The sequence below is a fragment of the Dermacentor variabilis genome, chromosome 11 (assembly GCF_050947875.1).
Source record: "Dermacentor variabilis isolate Ectoservices chromosome 11, ASM5094787v1, whole genome shotgun sequence".
In the NCBI taxonomy this organism is placed as follows: Eukaryota; Metazoa; Arthropoda; class Arachnida; order Ixodida; family Ixodidae; genus Dermacentor; species Dermacentor variabilis.
The window spans coordinates 7,180,707-7,195,108 of record NC_134578.1 but is presented as its reverse complement, the minus strand read 5'-3'; the positions used below and the strand labels follow the sequence as shown (position 1 = coordinate 7,195,108).

At 45.9% G+C, this 14,402-nt stretch overlaps 1 protein-coding gene across 1 annotated transcript in view; it reads right to left on the bottom strand.

Annotated features, from left to right (window-relative positions):
- The window catches only part of LOC142563708 (U3 small nucleolar RNA-associated protein 25 homolog), a 28,239-nt gene that overhangs the window by 13,043 nt on the left and 794 nt on the right, over positions 1-14,402 (bottom strand). The window contains exons 2-5 of the mRNA XM_075674302.1: positions 12,552-12,695; positions 11,646-11,864; positions 7,626-7,807; positions 3,427-3,718 (exon numbers count right to left, since the gene is read on the bottom strand). Coding sequence (XP_075530417.1) covers positions 3,427-3,718; positions 7,626-7,807; positions 11,646-11,864; positions 12,552-12,695 — 837 coding nt within the window. The remainder of the gene's footprint in view (positions 1-3,426; positions 3,719-7,625; positions 7,808-11,645; positions 11,865-12,551; positions 12,696-14,402) is intronic.

The window sequence follows — 14,402 nt, the reverse complement described above, 5'->3', positions numbered from 1 at the left end:
GAGAAGGATTGGAACCATAGAGTCGTCCTCTCTTGCGCTTTCTAGTGGGTCGTCCTCTTCAGTGCTTTTGCTCGTGAATGCCGCTCGCACTCGTAGTCCATGCTCTTCCCAGACTGTTGCCGCTGTGCTGCTCCTAGTCTGGTCAAATAAACACCTCAACAATACAATGTATTCAGTGAAGCAAAACTTTATTCAGGTGCAGTGAGCTCTGGCTGTTTCAAGTTCTTACCAGGCGCAAGCAACCCCTGCTCTAATTTGACCAAGCCTTGCATAAGGCCGTGGTCACCGCCCATGAATTCAACCTTATTTCGCAGCAGGCATAGGTGCTCTCACGTCTGCACCATAGTTGGCACTTCACGTGGCTCTTCATCCTCATCGGGGCCACCAACAGTGTCAATTAGTATCTCCGCATCCATTGCTGAGGCGGCCACGGGAGCAGCAGCATCAGGCATCATGAATGTCTCGAAGTCGCCTTCTACCTCTTGGCCAGTAATTTTATGAATAGCCTCGTACAAATCACTGAAAGTCCATTCATTGTCAGGCTGGTCATTGCCAGGGTGGCTGACAACAGCGCGGGAAAAGCTGGTGTGTGTAAAACAGTTGGCGACCTTCGAAGGTGAGAGTCCTTTTGATGAAAAGTTCAGCAAATAGATTGCACCAAGCAAATCAATGTTGTACCTCTTGCTTGTGTCATACACTGTGAGCATGCGCTGCAAAAAAGCCCTGTGGTACAGCTTCCAGGTGGTCTCAATGATGCCCTCATTCATCAGTTGCAGTACCGCGGTTGTGTTTGCAGGCAAGAATTCCACAGTGATCACCTTGAGGTTGTCGATCCTCCCGTGGCTCGGACAGTTGTCAACTATGAAAAGCATTTGCTGATTCTTTGCATCGAACCGTCTATCCAGGAGGCACACATAGTCTTAAAAAATAGCAGCAGTCATCCATGCTCGCTTGTTATTTCTGTTGACACATTCCTTAAGAATAGTTGCATTTCAGAAGCACCACGGCTCGTCTGCCTTCCCCAGTATCTACACGGGAAGCGCTTGTCCTCGCCTGTTGCATTGGCACCAAGCACTGTGACACGCTCCTTGCTCTTGCAGAAAAATGCAGCCTCATCTAGGTTGTAGATGTCTTTGTCTTCATGCTTTTCAAGTAGAGCTTGGAGCCGATGTTGGCACCATACGTCTACAGTGTCACGTTTCACGACTACACTTTTGCTAATGATCGACTTCAAGGTCACGCCGTGTCATTTCTTGAACCGCTCAAGCCAGCCATTGCTGCACTTGAAATCTTTACGGCCCATTTGGAGGGTGAGAGGTTTGGCTTTTGCAGGAAGTGCAGGTCCATGTAAGGGGAGATTCGGACTCCTGGCATTCTTCAGCCGCTGTAGAAGTACACCTTCCACTTCGGGGTATTTCGAATTGCGATTCCTCTTTCTCTTCGCCGACAAGCTCTTTTCAAAGCGATTCAGCACAGCTTCCTTGTTTTTCACTACAGTTAATAAAGTGGACAACGGTGTGCCAGATTCCTTTGCAATGTCAGTTTTCTGGTCAGTTTTCTGCTTCAAAGTCAGACACTTTCACCCGGAGACTGACGGAGCCATTTATCAGTGTAGACTACAAAAGCACTCGCAAGGCTTGCCTAAGGAATCACTCCGAATAACACACAATCACATGGTCTGCAGCACGGATCCAAACGCACGCATCGTTGGCACCAAAGTGACTGAATGCGGCAGGCGACACAGAAGGCAGAAGCTTCAAAATGTCGTCGGGGCATCTCGCTTTCCTCATCAGTGCGCGCTGGAGATGGCGACGGATGCGATGGCGGGCTTGGCATCGGCTTCATGTGCAGCAGAAGAAAGGTGATCGGAGTTGTGGAGACCAAGAAGCAGCAACTGCAGAAGGACACCTGTTGGTGGAAGATCGTGCTTGGGAGGCCAGGCCGGAAGAGGGCAGCTCTGGAGGTGCAGTGACGTCGAAATTGGCAGCGAGGAGTTGACATGAAGGTGAGTGAGAGGAGTGACTGGCGTCCAAACGGCCTGCAGACTGGAGAGCGAATGAGGAGGGGAAGGCAGTGGCCGCTATTATCGGGGGTGTGCGGAGGTCACGGAACACTACGAGAGTATCGCGCTGGAAAGTGCCGCAAATTCCGTGGCTCGAGTCTGAGGTTGTGTTTGTTGTGCTAAAAAAACGATTAGCCACTCAGTGTGGGTGTGCAGCGCGATCGTGAAAACTGAACAGTTTTGCAGTAGGGGTTTTGCATGATCACTCGACAATTTTTTCCTGAGGTGTGCAGCTGTGAAGTTCGCAAAACAAGTTTTTCGGTGCACTGTTGTTGACGACACTGTGCTAATTCTATGATTCGAGTCTCAGCGTTCGCACACCATCGCGTCTGCGCCATTGACAAATGTCTAGGAACAAATTTCAATAACCCTACCACGCCTTTAGATCGTTTGTCTAAAGTCAGCTAGCGCAAATCAAACATGACTGGTTTGAGCAAATCGCCGGGGAAACACCAGCTTGCGTTGACCCGCCATGTTAACAGTCTGACTCACCACTGGCGACGTTGCGATTTTTTGTGTTTTCGGCAAGTTGTCGGTCGATTTGCACCGTCAAAAGTGCAACGAAGCTAGGGGCGGTGTTTTATTGCGATGCAGGCCAATTATGCCAAGCGGCGAGCAAATTTCTAAACTGGCTTCTCCAATGTCTTCTTCCCAATTCGTTAATGTAGCTCCTCGCATTGAACATGGCACTTAAAATCGGAGGCACACTTCTTTTGTGCTTTTCGGCACGTTTCAGCACCAGAAGTGCTCTTTAGAGCGGTAAAACGTTGCTCATCGAACGCGCCCTATGGAATGCTATGGCGCAAGTTTGCCTGAGGTCTCTTGGCCACTTTTTGGCACCCAAGAGACCACAGTTTTCTGGCATCACAAAGCACCAGGAAAACATTATTTTCGTGTGAATTCTATGACGGGGGACACCAGCAATGCGACTGCGACTAAGATTAACGGTTCGGGCCCGCTGCCCCATGAAATTTGACAGCTTCCGTTTGTTCCACAGTAAACAGCTGGAGCACTTGGCATTCGCTTGGTACCCGTTACTAGGCAGTCATCGGTTGTGGGTTTGGTACTTTTGTGACCTGTTCTGTGCCTGCATGAGACTGATTCGTTGGCAGTATTAATTTGACACTGCATGCGCAAAAGGGTCGCCGCCGCCTCCGCTCGCCACTTCGCTCTAAACGAGTCAAGCTCTTCGTGCGCTTCGAGTAATGCGGCTTAAAGTGCATGCGTTTGGATTAGGATCGGACGAAATTTTGAGTAAAGCAATTTCGTTATAACAACAGATTACTGTAATTTTCTAATACAGCTGAAATAATTTTTCTCTTTAGTGCCAATTTAAGTCTACTGCAGTTAGAAACAGCACTGACCTGCATGAGTAGCACTTCAGCCTGGTCCACAACAACCAGCTCGATGGAAGAGAGGAAGTCAAAGTCGCGGTCCTTCTCTCCCTCAGCACCCACCACAGTCCTCAAGCCCAAGGGTGAGGCCAGCAGGATGTCAGAGGCATAGAAGTCTCGGTACAACCGCAGGCTCTTGCCCGATACAGCCAAGCCTAGCCGGAATGCATCATCAGTGTTGCCCACAAAAGTCTGTTCGTAATCCTCAGGGCGTTCCAGCCAACGCTTCTTTTCCTCCTCACAACCAAACTCCTTCAGGAACCTTAGAAGATGGATAAATTGAATGAGGTTGAGTATCTATCTATGTTGAAATTGAAGCTCTAAAGGTAGATAAAGATGGAAAGGAGACCAAACAACCAAACATTTATTTTAGGAAATACACAAAGCAGCCCTCCTTACCACTGCACGACACAGATGACCTTTCTATATGACAACAAGGGATACTGTCCTCAAAAGGATACAATTAATGAGAAGAATACAGGGGAACGATCGGCTCAGTTCTTCGTTTAACAACCATATGAAGCCCATGGCTGCACTTAGAAGATGTACGGTTAGTTCACATAGCTAATATTATTTTTTAATATCCCAAAATGTGAGAAATCCCCATTTAAGTTAGACATTTGCAACAGTCACATATATGTCATTTTGTCTACTTTGGACACTTAAGTAGATGCAGTTTACGTTCCTGAGTTAGTTTTTGACTTCATTTAAATGGAATCAGTTGTTGTCCGCCAAGAGCATTTCTGTGCATTTCATAGTTACCTGAACAGGGGGAGCTAAAGCTACCTCAGTTTCCTTCGTGCACATTAAAAATGATTGCTGCAAGCTGCTGCTCTGAAGAGCTGTCATTGGTGACAATATTAGTCAAACCTTTACTTGTATACAGTCGAACCCACTAATAACAATATTCAAGAGGCACAAAAATTCCATTGCTCTAACCGGGTCGCATGAAAAAACCAAAATAGAGGGATGGCAGAGCTGATGTGAGAAAACCATAATGGCGGAGAGGCCAGAGCCCCTCCCCACCACCTTCCTCCATGTGGCTGTTGATCGTGTTCACTCGTTTAACTGCTTCCTGGGCGCTCTGATCACATGTAACAAGTCACGGCTGTCGGCGTTAAAGAATGGCACTGCTATAACAAGTGCAAATAGGGGTCACAAGCGGCAAGCAATATGTGAACTCCACCAAGACATCGCTTTAGTGGCCCTAAAGGGGGCCTTTTATAAGATGCGAGAAGGTTGCCGCAGCAGCCTGTCAGCTTGAGAAATCCATAAGAAATGCTGAGGCAAGATCGCCACAAGCATCTTGCCACATACTTCTCACTGGATTGCACAAGAAAACCCTATGTCCGTCAGCCTTGCATGCTTTATGCAAAGCTTGCTGACATCCTCCTCCAAGGCATCCAGTTGCTTCACATAACGATGCAGAAGGTTCCTTGCGAAAACGAAGCCCTGGAGGGACTGAATCAGCTGCTAGGCCTCCTGTTGAGGCAGCCTGCCCTACCACATTATCGCTGCCGCCATTGCTATCCGATGCAAGCACACACATTCGCGACGATTGCCTGATCAGTTAGCACTTAGTTTCGAAATCCATAGACGTGCGCTTTGTTTTCACTGGCAATGTCGTGCATTGCCAATGATCAGCGGGCAGATAAACCATCCTCCATTTCAGCGGCGAGTCAAACAAGGCGGAGATACCACATGGCCAGGAATGATTTTGATGCAACAAACAAAGACGAACGGGAGGGATTAAGCTGTTTGCAGAACTGCACTGAATGGGGAGCCAGCGAGCAACCTGGGCTTAGTGCAGTTGGCGCAGTCCATTCGTGTTTTAGAGGGTGGCGCAGCACAAAGATATGGGCACAGCCCATTCGTGTTCGGAGGGGTGGAAGGGTGACAAGAGAGAGGCACATAGAGAAGGCTGGAAAATGAGCACACGGCAGCTGTTGGGGCAGCGAGCCATCGTGAAGCAGCTCGTTTTTTTTTTTTTTTTTTTTCAAGTGAAGCTTGGATTGGGGGGGGGGGCCTCACAAGTGGCATTGTAGTGGTCACGCAAAAACCCAGTTGCTCCAAGAGCAGAGCAGCTGCGGGAGTGGGCAGTTTGATGAGTTGACAGCTGCACCAGCGCAGGAGCATGACTCATTAGCAAGAATTTCGCAACCAATCAGAGCCGTTTAACTTCCACCAACAAGGGAAAGGGCTTTGCGTGCGCTGTGCCGGCTTCATTTTCATTCAGTTCATTCTCAGAAAATGGATGGGATGGCCACGCGTTGTGCATTCCCCCAAGGAACTGGCAGCGTACAAAGAGCGGTGGCAAGAATTCGCCCGTGAAAGGGTTCGCTGTCGGCGCGTCGATCCAGCTGTTAAGGCCTAAATATAGTACGCTGTAGCATGAATGCACGCACATGTTGTTGGCGAGAATGCCAGCACTGATGGTTCGACACACTGGCACCGCCAACGTAACCAGACGCAGCCAACGTGTTCCGATGCGCCCAGTGTCTAACGACGTTTGCCCGCACACCGATAATGTCAGACTATAAACGCACCTACAGAGCCGCACGAGCCCAGGCAATCCAACAGCAATGAGAAGATCTCAAGCTGAGGAAGCGGGAGACCGAAGCAATCCAGCACCGTTACCTGCGGGTTACTTAACCGTGACGAAGGTCAGGTGCACGCAGGACAACTTTCACTAACCCCCATTTTTCGGTAGGGGAAGGGTTGGTAATATTTCTTCTTTTTTTTTTCTCCAAGGCTTTCGCATTTCACTACTTTTCGTCACAGACACCCAGCAGCCAGACTTCCTCGTTATAATCGATAATATGGCATTGGGGCATTGTAGTAAGTGGGTTATTTCACCATGGAAAACATACAAAAGTTGACTATGCAGCAGCTTCTCATTGTTATAACTGATATACAGTCGCTGACTGATTTTCCGGACTCCAAAAATTCGGACATGCTCAATTATTCGGTCTGCTTCGTGGCACCGCCATTCTCCCCATAGACCATAATGTATAACAACTGCTGAAAGTTCGGACACCTTGCAACCTCTCGTCCGATTTTTTGGACACTCCTTGAGCCAACTCGATCGAGAGCACCATGCACTGACTCTGACTGGTGCATGGTTCGACTTGCTGAATGGCATTTTTTGTTTTGAACGGAGCCTCCTTGCTGCCACACGAAGTGGCGCTGCTGCAAATTCCCGCTCATCATCATCGTTTCTACCTGGTTCGATAGAGTGGCTCTACAGCAGTTCCGGTTTCAGCTTAGTAAGCTGTGTCAAGACAATCCAGCAGCTGATTTGTCACGCACGACGTTGCGAGTAGGCCACGCTTTTCGTTTGTGCGCCTGGTGTTTGCTTTGTGTGCTGTGTCGAGGTTCCGGTGTTCCAACGCGGCATACGAAAACATCGCGTCAAGTGTCTAATGGTGCCGACAGTGCCTGCGCAGACTGCGCTGGGGAAGGCTGGCAAGCGGGTGCCGGGAGGCCCAAGATTTGTCGCCTTCCGATGTGCTCCCTACTGATGCGGAAAATGTTCTGCCGAGACGTGCGCAGTGGTTGCATTGCAATTCCGGACACCGTCTCATTTGACAGTTTCACAGGTGCTGACACTGCTGTACTGACATGCGCAGAACTCGACGATGGCGAGATCATTCGTCAGGTTTCTGCTGCACCGCCGGACGATGACAACGAGTTGAAAGATGACGCACCATGTGCTAAGCTGTTGTCGCATGCGGAGCGTGTACAAGCAGTGACTGCTTTCAGCCGTCTATAGTGATCGTACAACCCTCTCCGAGATTCAAGCTTATCTGATTGCGCGTAAATGGAACAGCGTGCAGCGGCGCATTTACGATTTCTTCAAGCCTACGGCCGAGCCCGAAGAAGTGCGTGGAAATAAAGGATTTCATTTTTTCTTTTCTTAATCTGCTTTTTCGGACACCTGTTTATTCGGACATTTCCGCAGTCCCCGTGAGGTCTGAATAAACGGTCGGCGACTGTATTGTTAAAACCAGTATTGTTATAAGTGGGTTCTACTGTATATCCATGACAAATGTGGATACAACAAAGAAAATGTAAAATTGTTCTTTTCAAGATTAGTGTATAACGAATATTGGATATGACAACTGTTTCGTTACGACTATGTTAGACTGTACATGAGCCAAGCCACTGACCGGGACATGTGGGCCACTTCTTTTGCAGGCAGCAACTGAGCAAGCAGCTTGACCGTGCGCAGAGCTGACTCCCGGAAAGGCAGCAGAAAAAGCACTCGTGGCCGTGTCAACCCTTGGTCTCGCAGCTCCGCGCTGGCACCTCGACGCAGTCGTGCATTGTGGTGCAGAACACGAGACCGGCTCTACAGGAGGGAAAAACAATAAAACAAACCAGAGTGGCAGTTCAGGCATGTTGGTAGTCCACAAGAATGTTAAAAAGCACGAACTGGACACAGACAAAAAAGGCATGTACACACACAAGCACTGCTTCCAATAATTTGTCCTTGCGATTCTGTTGCTACTTTATACTGTGTTGGGCTGCTGAGCACGAGGTCGCAGGATCAAATCCCGGCCACGGCGGCCGCATTTCGATGGGGGCGAAATGCGAAAACACCCGTGTACTTAGATTTAAGTGCACGTTAAAGATCCCCAAGTGGTCTAAATTTCCGGAGTCCTCCACTACGGCGTGCCTCATAATCAGAAAGTGGTTTTGGCATGTAAAACCACATAAAACAAAAAACTTTATGCACAAATCAATGTAATCTGAGAAAATCAGTACGCAAAACTGAAAAAATACACACAGACTTGACAACCAATGAGTTCTAAGTAATCCATGCTGGCACACTGAGAATATCAAGTTATATTGCTGTCAGTGCAATAGATGGCATACTCACACACATTTCAACCAGCTTTTCTATCTCTTCTGCTTCAGCAATCTCTCTTGTATGCTGATTCTTGCTTCGGACAATAATTCTGCAGGTGTCAAACATCGGTTGACAGCCACATGTCTTACAATCCGTTGCAGGAAAACTACCAACAAAGTTTTTTACACTGTAAGAGTAGTCTCGCAACTGATCGTTCAGGCTTCCAAAAGTAAGGGTTGAGGCTAAGAAGCTTTGTAACCGTTTCAATGTAGGGAAATTGGTGAAGGGTAATGAGTAAGCATAATTATTTAGAAGTTTTTTTTCACTACCAAAACCCACGAAGTAGATGCGCCTTTCAGGGTGAATAATCTCTGAACATGACACTTGGCAAAAGCCAGTCAGGTTGTTCTTACAAGCCAAGCTTGATGTTTTATCGATTTGTGACCCATTTCTTGTTAAGAAATTGGAAGAAGTTATTGATTTTTATGAAACTTAATCATGACAAATGCCTACAAGCATTTTCTATTGACGTTAAAGATTTGTTTTATACTCTGCCCCATACCGAACTGTTGTAATGAATTGAAAAGGCCATTGATGGGTATGACGCCATCGGTGTCCAGAATGAGACTGGTCTTTATTTAACATCTACCTTTATTTTATGAGAGGATAGCCTTCATTTGCAAAAAAGGGGTATTTGTATTAGTTCTTGTACTGCTCCCTGGCTTAGTGACCCGTTTTTAGCCCATCTCGATATGACACTGTCTAAAAGATTACTAGGAACAAAGGTAGTAAAAGCATCTACATATGCTGACAATTACTTTGTTTGTTATTAATTGCTCTTCTGATCAGTTAGAGGCTGAGGTTCACGCTGTGTTGCCCAAAATTCGAGTGCTTCAAACCACTAGATGTGACATGTGAGCTACCGCAGGATGATACCATACGCTTTGTGGATCTTCACTTATCATTCTGTAATGATTACTTTTGTTGGAATTACGAGCCATGTGCAAACAAACCCCTACTCCTTTTCCACTCAGCAAATTCCAAATTAGTGAAGTCGTGCCACAATCTGGTTGCCTCCAGTTTTGACCAACAAAGAATGAGGCTGGCTGCTGCAGCTATCCTCAGCTAATGCTGGTTTCTACGGCTGAGTGAATATTGAAAGACAGCCATAATGTTGGTCAACCTGTGGCCAGAGCCAGTGAGTGCGGGAGTCACATAAATGTGCTGCCATATATGCACACTGTCACCGATAATGTGAAAAAAGAAAAATCGCTCAGGGCGCAAATGTGCGTATGGTTTTCTCCGCGCCTAACAAGCTGGATGAGCTGTGGAAGATTACGCATGCCATCGCACTAAAAAATCGCGACAGCAAAAAGAATGACAAAAATTTGTATATTATGCTGAGTATGTTCTTTATCACATACCCTTGTCATGTGGTCGTAAATATGTTGGACAAAGCAGCTGTTGCCTGAACAATCGGTAGCGAGCGCACTCTTACAATGTAAAAATACTTTGCTGGTGGTTTTCTTGCAATGCATTGCAAGACATGCAGCTGTCATCCGTTGTTTCACACCTGCAGAATTGTTAGTTAAAGCAAGAATCAGCTTACAAGAGAAATTACTGAAACAGAAAATGTAAAAAAACTGGCTGAAATGTGTGTAAGCATGCCATCTATTGCACTAACGGTAAAATAATTTGATTTTCTGAGCGTGCAACACGGATCACTTAGAACTGATTGGTTGTCAAGCCTTTCTGTATTTTTTCAGTTTTGCGCATTGATGTGCTCAGATTACATTGATGCCGGATATGTAAAACATACCAACATGATCGCAAGAATAAATTGTTGAAAGCAGCGCCTGTGTGTGCATGTATTTGTGTCTTCTTTAGTCCACGTCCCGTTCACGCTTAACGTTCTTGTCCTGCTGCAATATTGCCAGCAGTTTTAGCGAAGCTGTGTAATTACAGGACTTGAACGGTGTCTGATAAAGCATACAAGAGCACAGGAAATAAGTACATAAGAAGGAGGTCAGTAGGGTCTCCACTTCTACTGTACTGATGAAAATGGTATTCAAATGAGCAAACAGGTACTGGTGCCTCAATGCAGAATTGCCACCTGCTTTGATTGCCATTCCTTGGCTCAATCACGTCTTTGCTTGTTTGTCATTACTTTCTGTCAGATTAGGAATGTGTACCACATACATGAGGTAAGTCATCAAGGAAGTTAATTGGGTTAAAAGGAAATGCGTAATTTTAATGAAAGTGCATAAGTAATAGTCCTTTGCCTAATATTTTCCCAATTTATTTTGTCGAACAAAGGAATAAACAATTTTATTGCATTCTTAAGTTACCAACAATTTGTCATAGCTTTCCTGCTTTTAATTTGATTCAGTTTCAACCTTTTAGCAGCAACGTGTGTAGCACTCAACACTCATCTGGCTCAAATAGGCCCCATCCCCCCCCCCCACCCACCTGCGGAACTGATTTGCTTCTAGGTGACACTTTTTTACAATGAAGCCGTATATGGCTAGGGTTCCATGCATTTTTGTTCTTCGTGAACAAAAACTATTATCATCAATGGCTCATACCCCCGTAAGCATTCATACTCCCGTAAGCAAGCAAAAAATGCAGTGGCTCATAGCCCCGCAATGAACTAGAAGCCCTCAGCAAAGTGAAGCGAACAGTGCTTAAATTCTTTCTAATCACGCATGCAACATACAGAACAGCATCTCGAAAACTGTCATATTGACTCGTACCCCCATGAGCAATGGCTCATATCACTGTAAGCAAGCAAAAAAATGCAATGACTCATAGTCCCATAAGGTTCGTAGCTACTCACTTTGCGTGAATTAGCCACGATGACACTACCCCTGTCTTTGTTGTCAGTGATTTCAATGTGGATGTGTCAGTACCAAAAAGGGAGCGGCTTACGCATTCCGTGTTGCAGACATATCCCTTGCGATGCCACACAGATCCAGCCCAACTGACTACCCAGCGGCGTACGTGCATCGATTTGACATTATCAAAGAATGTGATTGCAGTTGCGATTGAAATAATGACCACCAATCAGGACAATAAATGAGTGTACGTACCTTTTGTCACGATGACCACCCATCAAGACAATAAATGAGTTCGTACCTTTGTTCAAAGTTATGTGTCACCCCCGTGTCGTGTGCTAAACAGCTTTGCTGCTCAATCACCTTCACAGAGTGGAATGGCTCGTGATTCTTTAAATGTAAGGAGTGCCATTTGAGCGATTGAAAGCGATCTGTCCTATCTGCCATTACATTTGGCAAGGACACAAGTTTAACGAGTTGCACAAGCCCTGTGCAGCATTTACCTTGAGCACGTGGTTGAGGGCATGTAGGCAGTAGGCGGCACGCACTTCTTCACCATTTGTCAGCGTGCGCTCTGTGAAAAGTAGGTCCCTGTAGGAGGTCAGCACAGACAGCAGCTCCAATTGAAGTGGCGTCAGCATTTCAGGTATAGCCAGGGAATTCTTAAGCCACAGGCTGTCCTTGCTCGAGGCTCGTGTGAGGGCAACATCTCGGAGGTTCTCCTACAGCAACACAAGACTAATATGGTGACAGAGGAGTGGTCCGTCTTCAAAGCTCGAAAATCAGCCTTTATACAATGCCACTTTGACTCCACCACAATAGCACACCAAGTTCTACAGGTGCAAACAAAATACAGGACTGACATTCATTGTTCTTGTGCTATGTGCGGCACAAACTTATGTGGATGAAAAGAACACTTACTAGGAAATGTACCCATTAGTTTGTGCTGTACATAGCACAAGAGAGATTAATGTCCACCAACTAGCCTAACTCGTTGCTTCGCTAAGTGCAGTACTGCCATCAACAGCACGAGAGATATGCCCAGTGCCTGTGAAAGCAGCCAATACATTATGGCTTCCAAGGCTACCAGTAGACCTTGGATGAAGAATTAGAATCGACACCATTGTGAAGGTTAAGTCTGCAATGCAGAGAAGCTGGGTTTTGTGCTACAAGAGGTCTATTACTATAATTTTTTTCATAAAGTCACAATAGTTTTACATAAACATATTGTGGGATTCCCTTGTTCCTAGATTCTGTGCCCACATCTTAAACAGCAAGCCAACCTGCTGCTGTTCTTGCCTCATTGACTCTACTGTGTATACCAATTTTTCTGAAAAGTGATCTCATCTTTTGTAATCTACAAAAACTGTCCACAGACATGTAGCAAAATGCATTTGTGAGTACTCAACCTTGGTTCCCATGACTCGAAGTTGGCCCAGTGTTGGCCAGCGTAGCTCGTGGCGAGTTCGTTCAGCATTTTCGAGGGGAAACTTTTCCCCTTCAATGTTCCACTCAAAGTGCACAGAGAAGGGATCATTATGTGCTGGAAGTTCCTGCAACAAGGCACAATAAAACATCTCATTCTGTTTTGTCGGCATGTAATAAGTTGCAAAACATTGCAAGTTATCCTTATGCCTGTGTTCTAGAATGACATTCTGCTCAATACTACGCAAAAACTGAAGAAAGCACATGGCAGTGCTGCACCTCAAGTGAAGTGGTCACTGCACTTAGGTGACACCCCCATGCGATTCCCAAGTAAGAAGGTGCATGAATCAAGAAACTCCTTGTCTGATTCGCCGAGCATCCCCACTGAAGGAGTGTGTTTTCGTCAGCTAAGAGGCAGCACTGTGATCAACTCAATCAAGACGAGGTGGAGCTTTGAGTCGAGGCCCATTTGTGAATATAGGAGGTTAGTTGCATCAACCAGAATGACTGTCATCATAATGTTCAAAAGCAAAGCATGTGTAGGGACACTAAGCATTCCTTTTGTGTCAGCCCCACTTCACACATGCCTCTCAGTAAAGAACCTGTTGTGCTGTTTCCTGCACAACTCTCTGGTATCAAATAGTTGCTGTCATGGTGTCTGGCTGCTTTCTCCAAAGTGCGCAGTCAGTGCTCCAGGTTCTTTCAACTTTTCCTAGCGTTATTAAGGAACTTTGATATTCACTCAGCGCCCAACTGCAAGCGTAACATTCGCGAATAAGCTTCCTGCAGAGTACTGTGATGTCCAACATGCACTATTCTGCCTTGGCAATTTCCTGTAAATATTTTTCTAAACGCAGAGGCAAATATGATTCAGTACACATGAATAATTACTTCTAATCGCATTTATAACGAAATATTTTCTTGAATATGATGTTTGCAACGGCACAAAGTCTTTTGAAGACAGAAGGCAAATCCATCATTTGCATGCTGGCTGAAACGTCATACTGGATGGATGGATGGATGGATGGAAGGTAGGAGCGTCCCCTTTGAAACGGGGTGATGGCAGTTGCCACCATGCTCAGTTTTTTATTAAAAGTTATTAAAATTCGCCATTTTCTTTAAATTCATCTTCCTACACTTTTAACCTTATGTCACCTCTCTGCTTTTGAGCCACCAATCCTCCAATCGCTTTTTGCTCATTTCTACCGCATATTTATTTACATGACTATTGTTATCTCTGGACCCTAGGGCCTCAGGAAGCGTGACTGTGGCCGCATCGACATCAGGATTGATACCATCACATTTTAGTATGAGGTGTTCCATTGTTTCTACATATTTACCACACACAGTACATATGTCTTCTTCTTCGTTAAATTTCTTTTTATAGCTCCGCGTTCTAAGACATCCTGACCTAGCTTCAAAGAGTAGGGCACTGCCTCTTGAGTTATTATAAAACGCTTCCTTCCTGATTTGCTGTTTCCAGTATCGATATAGTTCCACACTATGCTTCTTTTCCATTGAATTTATCCAATTTTTACCTTCCGCGTTTTTAACCAGTCGTTTAATGCTCTGTCTTTCTTCGTCCTCGTGTCTGGCATACTTACTGGTTAGCTTCCTAGTTCCTTTCCGCCATTGTGACTCAACGCTTTTTCTGTATAGGCATTTAAATACCTTAGCTGCCCACCCGTTATCGTCCAATTTCCTCAGACGTTTTCCGTATAGAATTTTACTCTGAGATTCCCGTGCTTCGAACGATGCCCAGCCCATATCCCCCTGTACTGCTTCGTTTGTGGTTTTCCCGTGTGCACCTAGTGCTAATTTTCCCACAGCTCTCT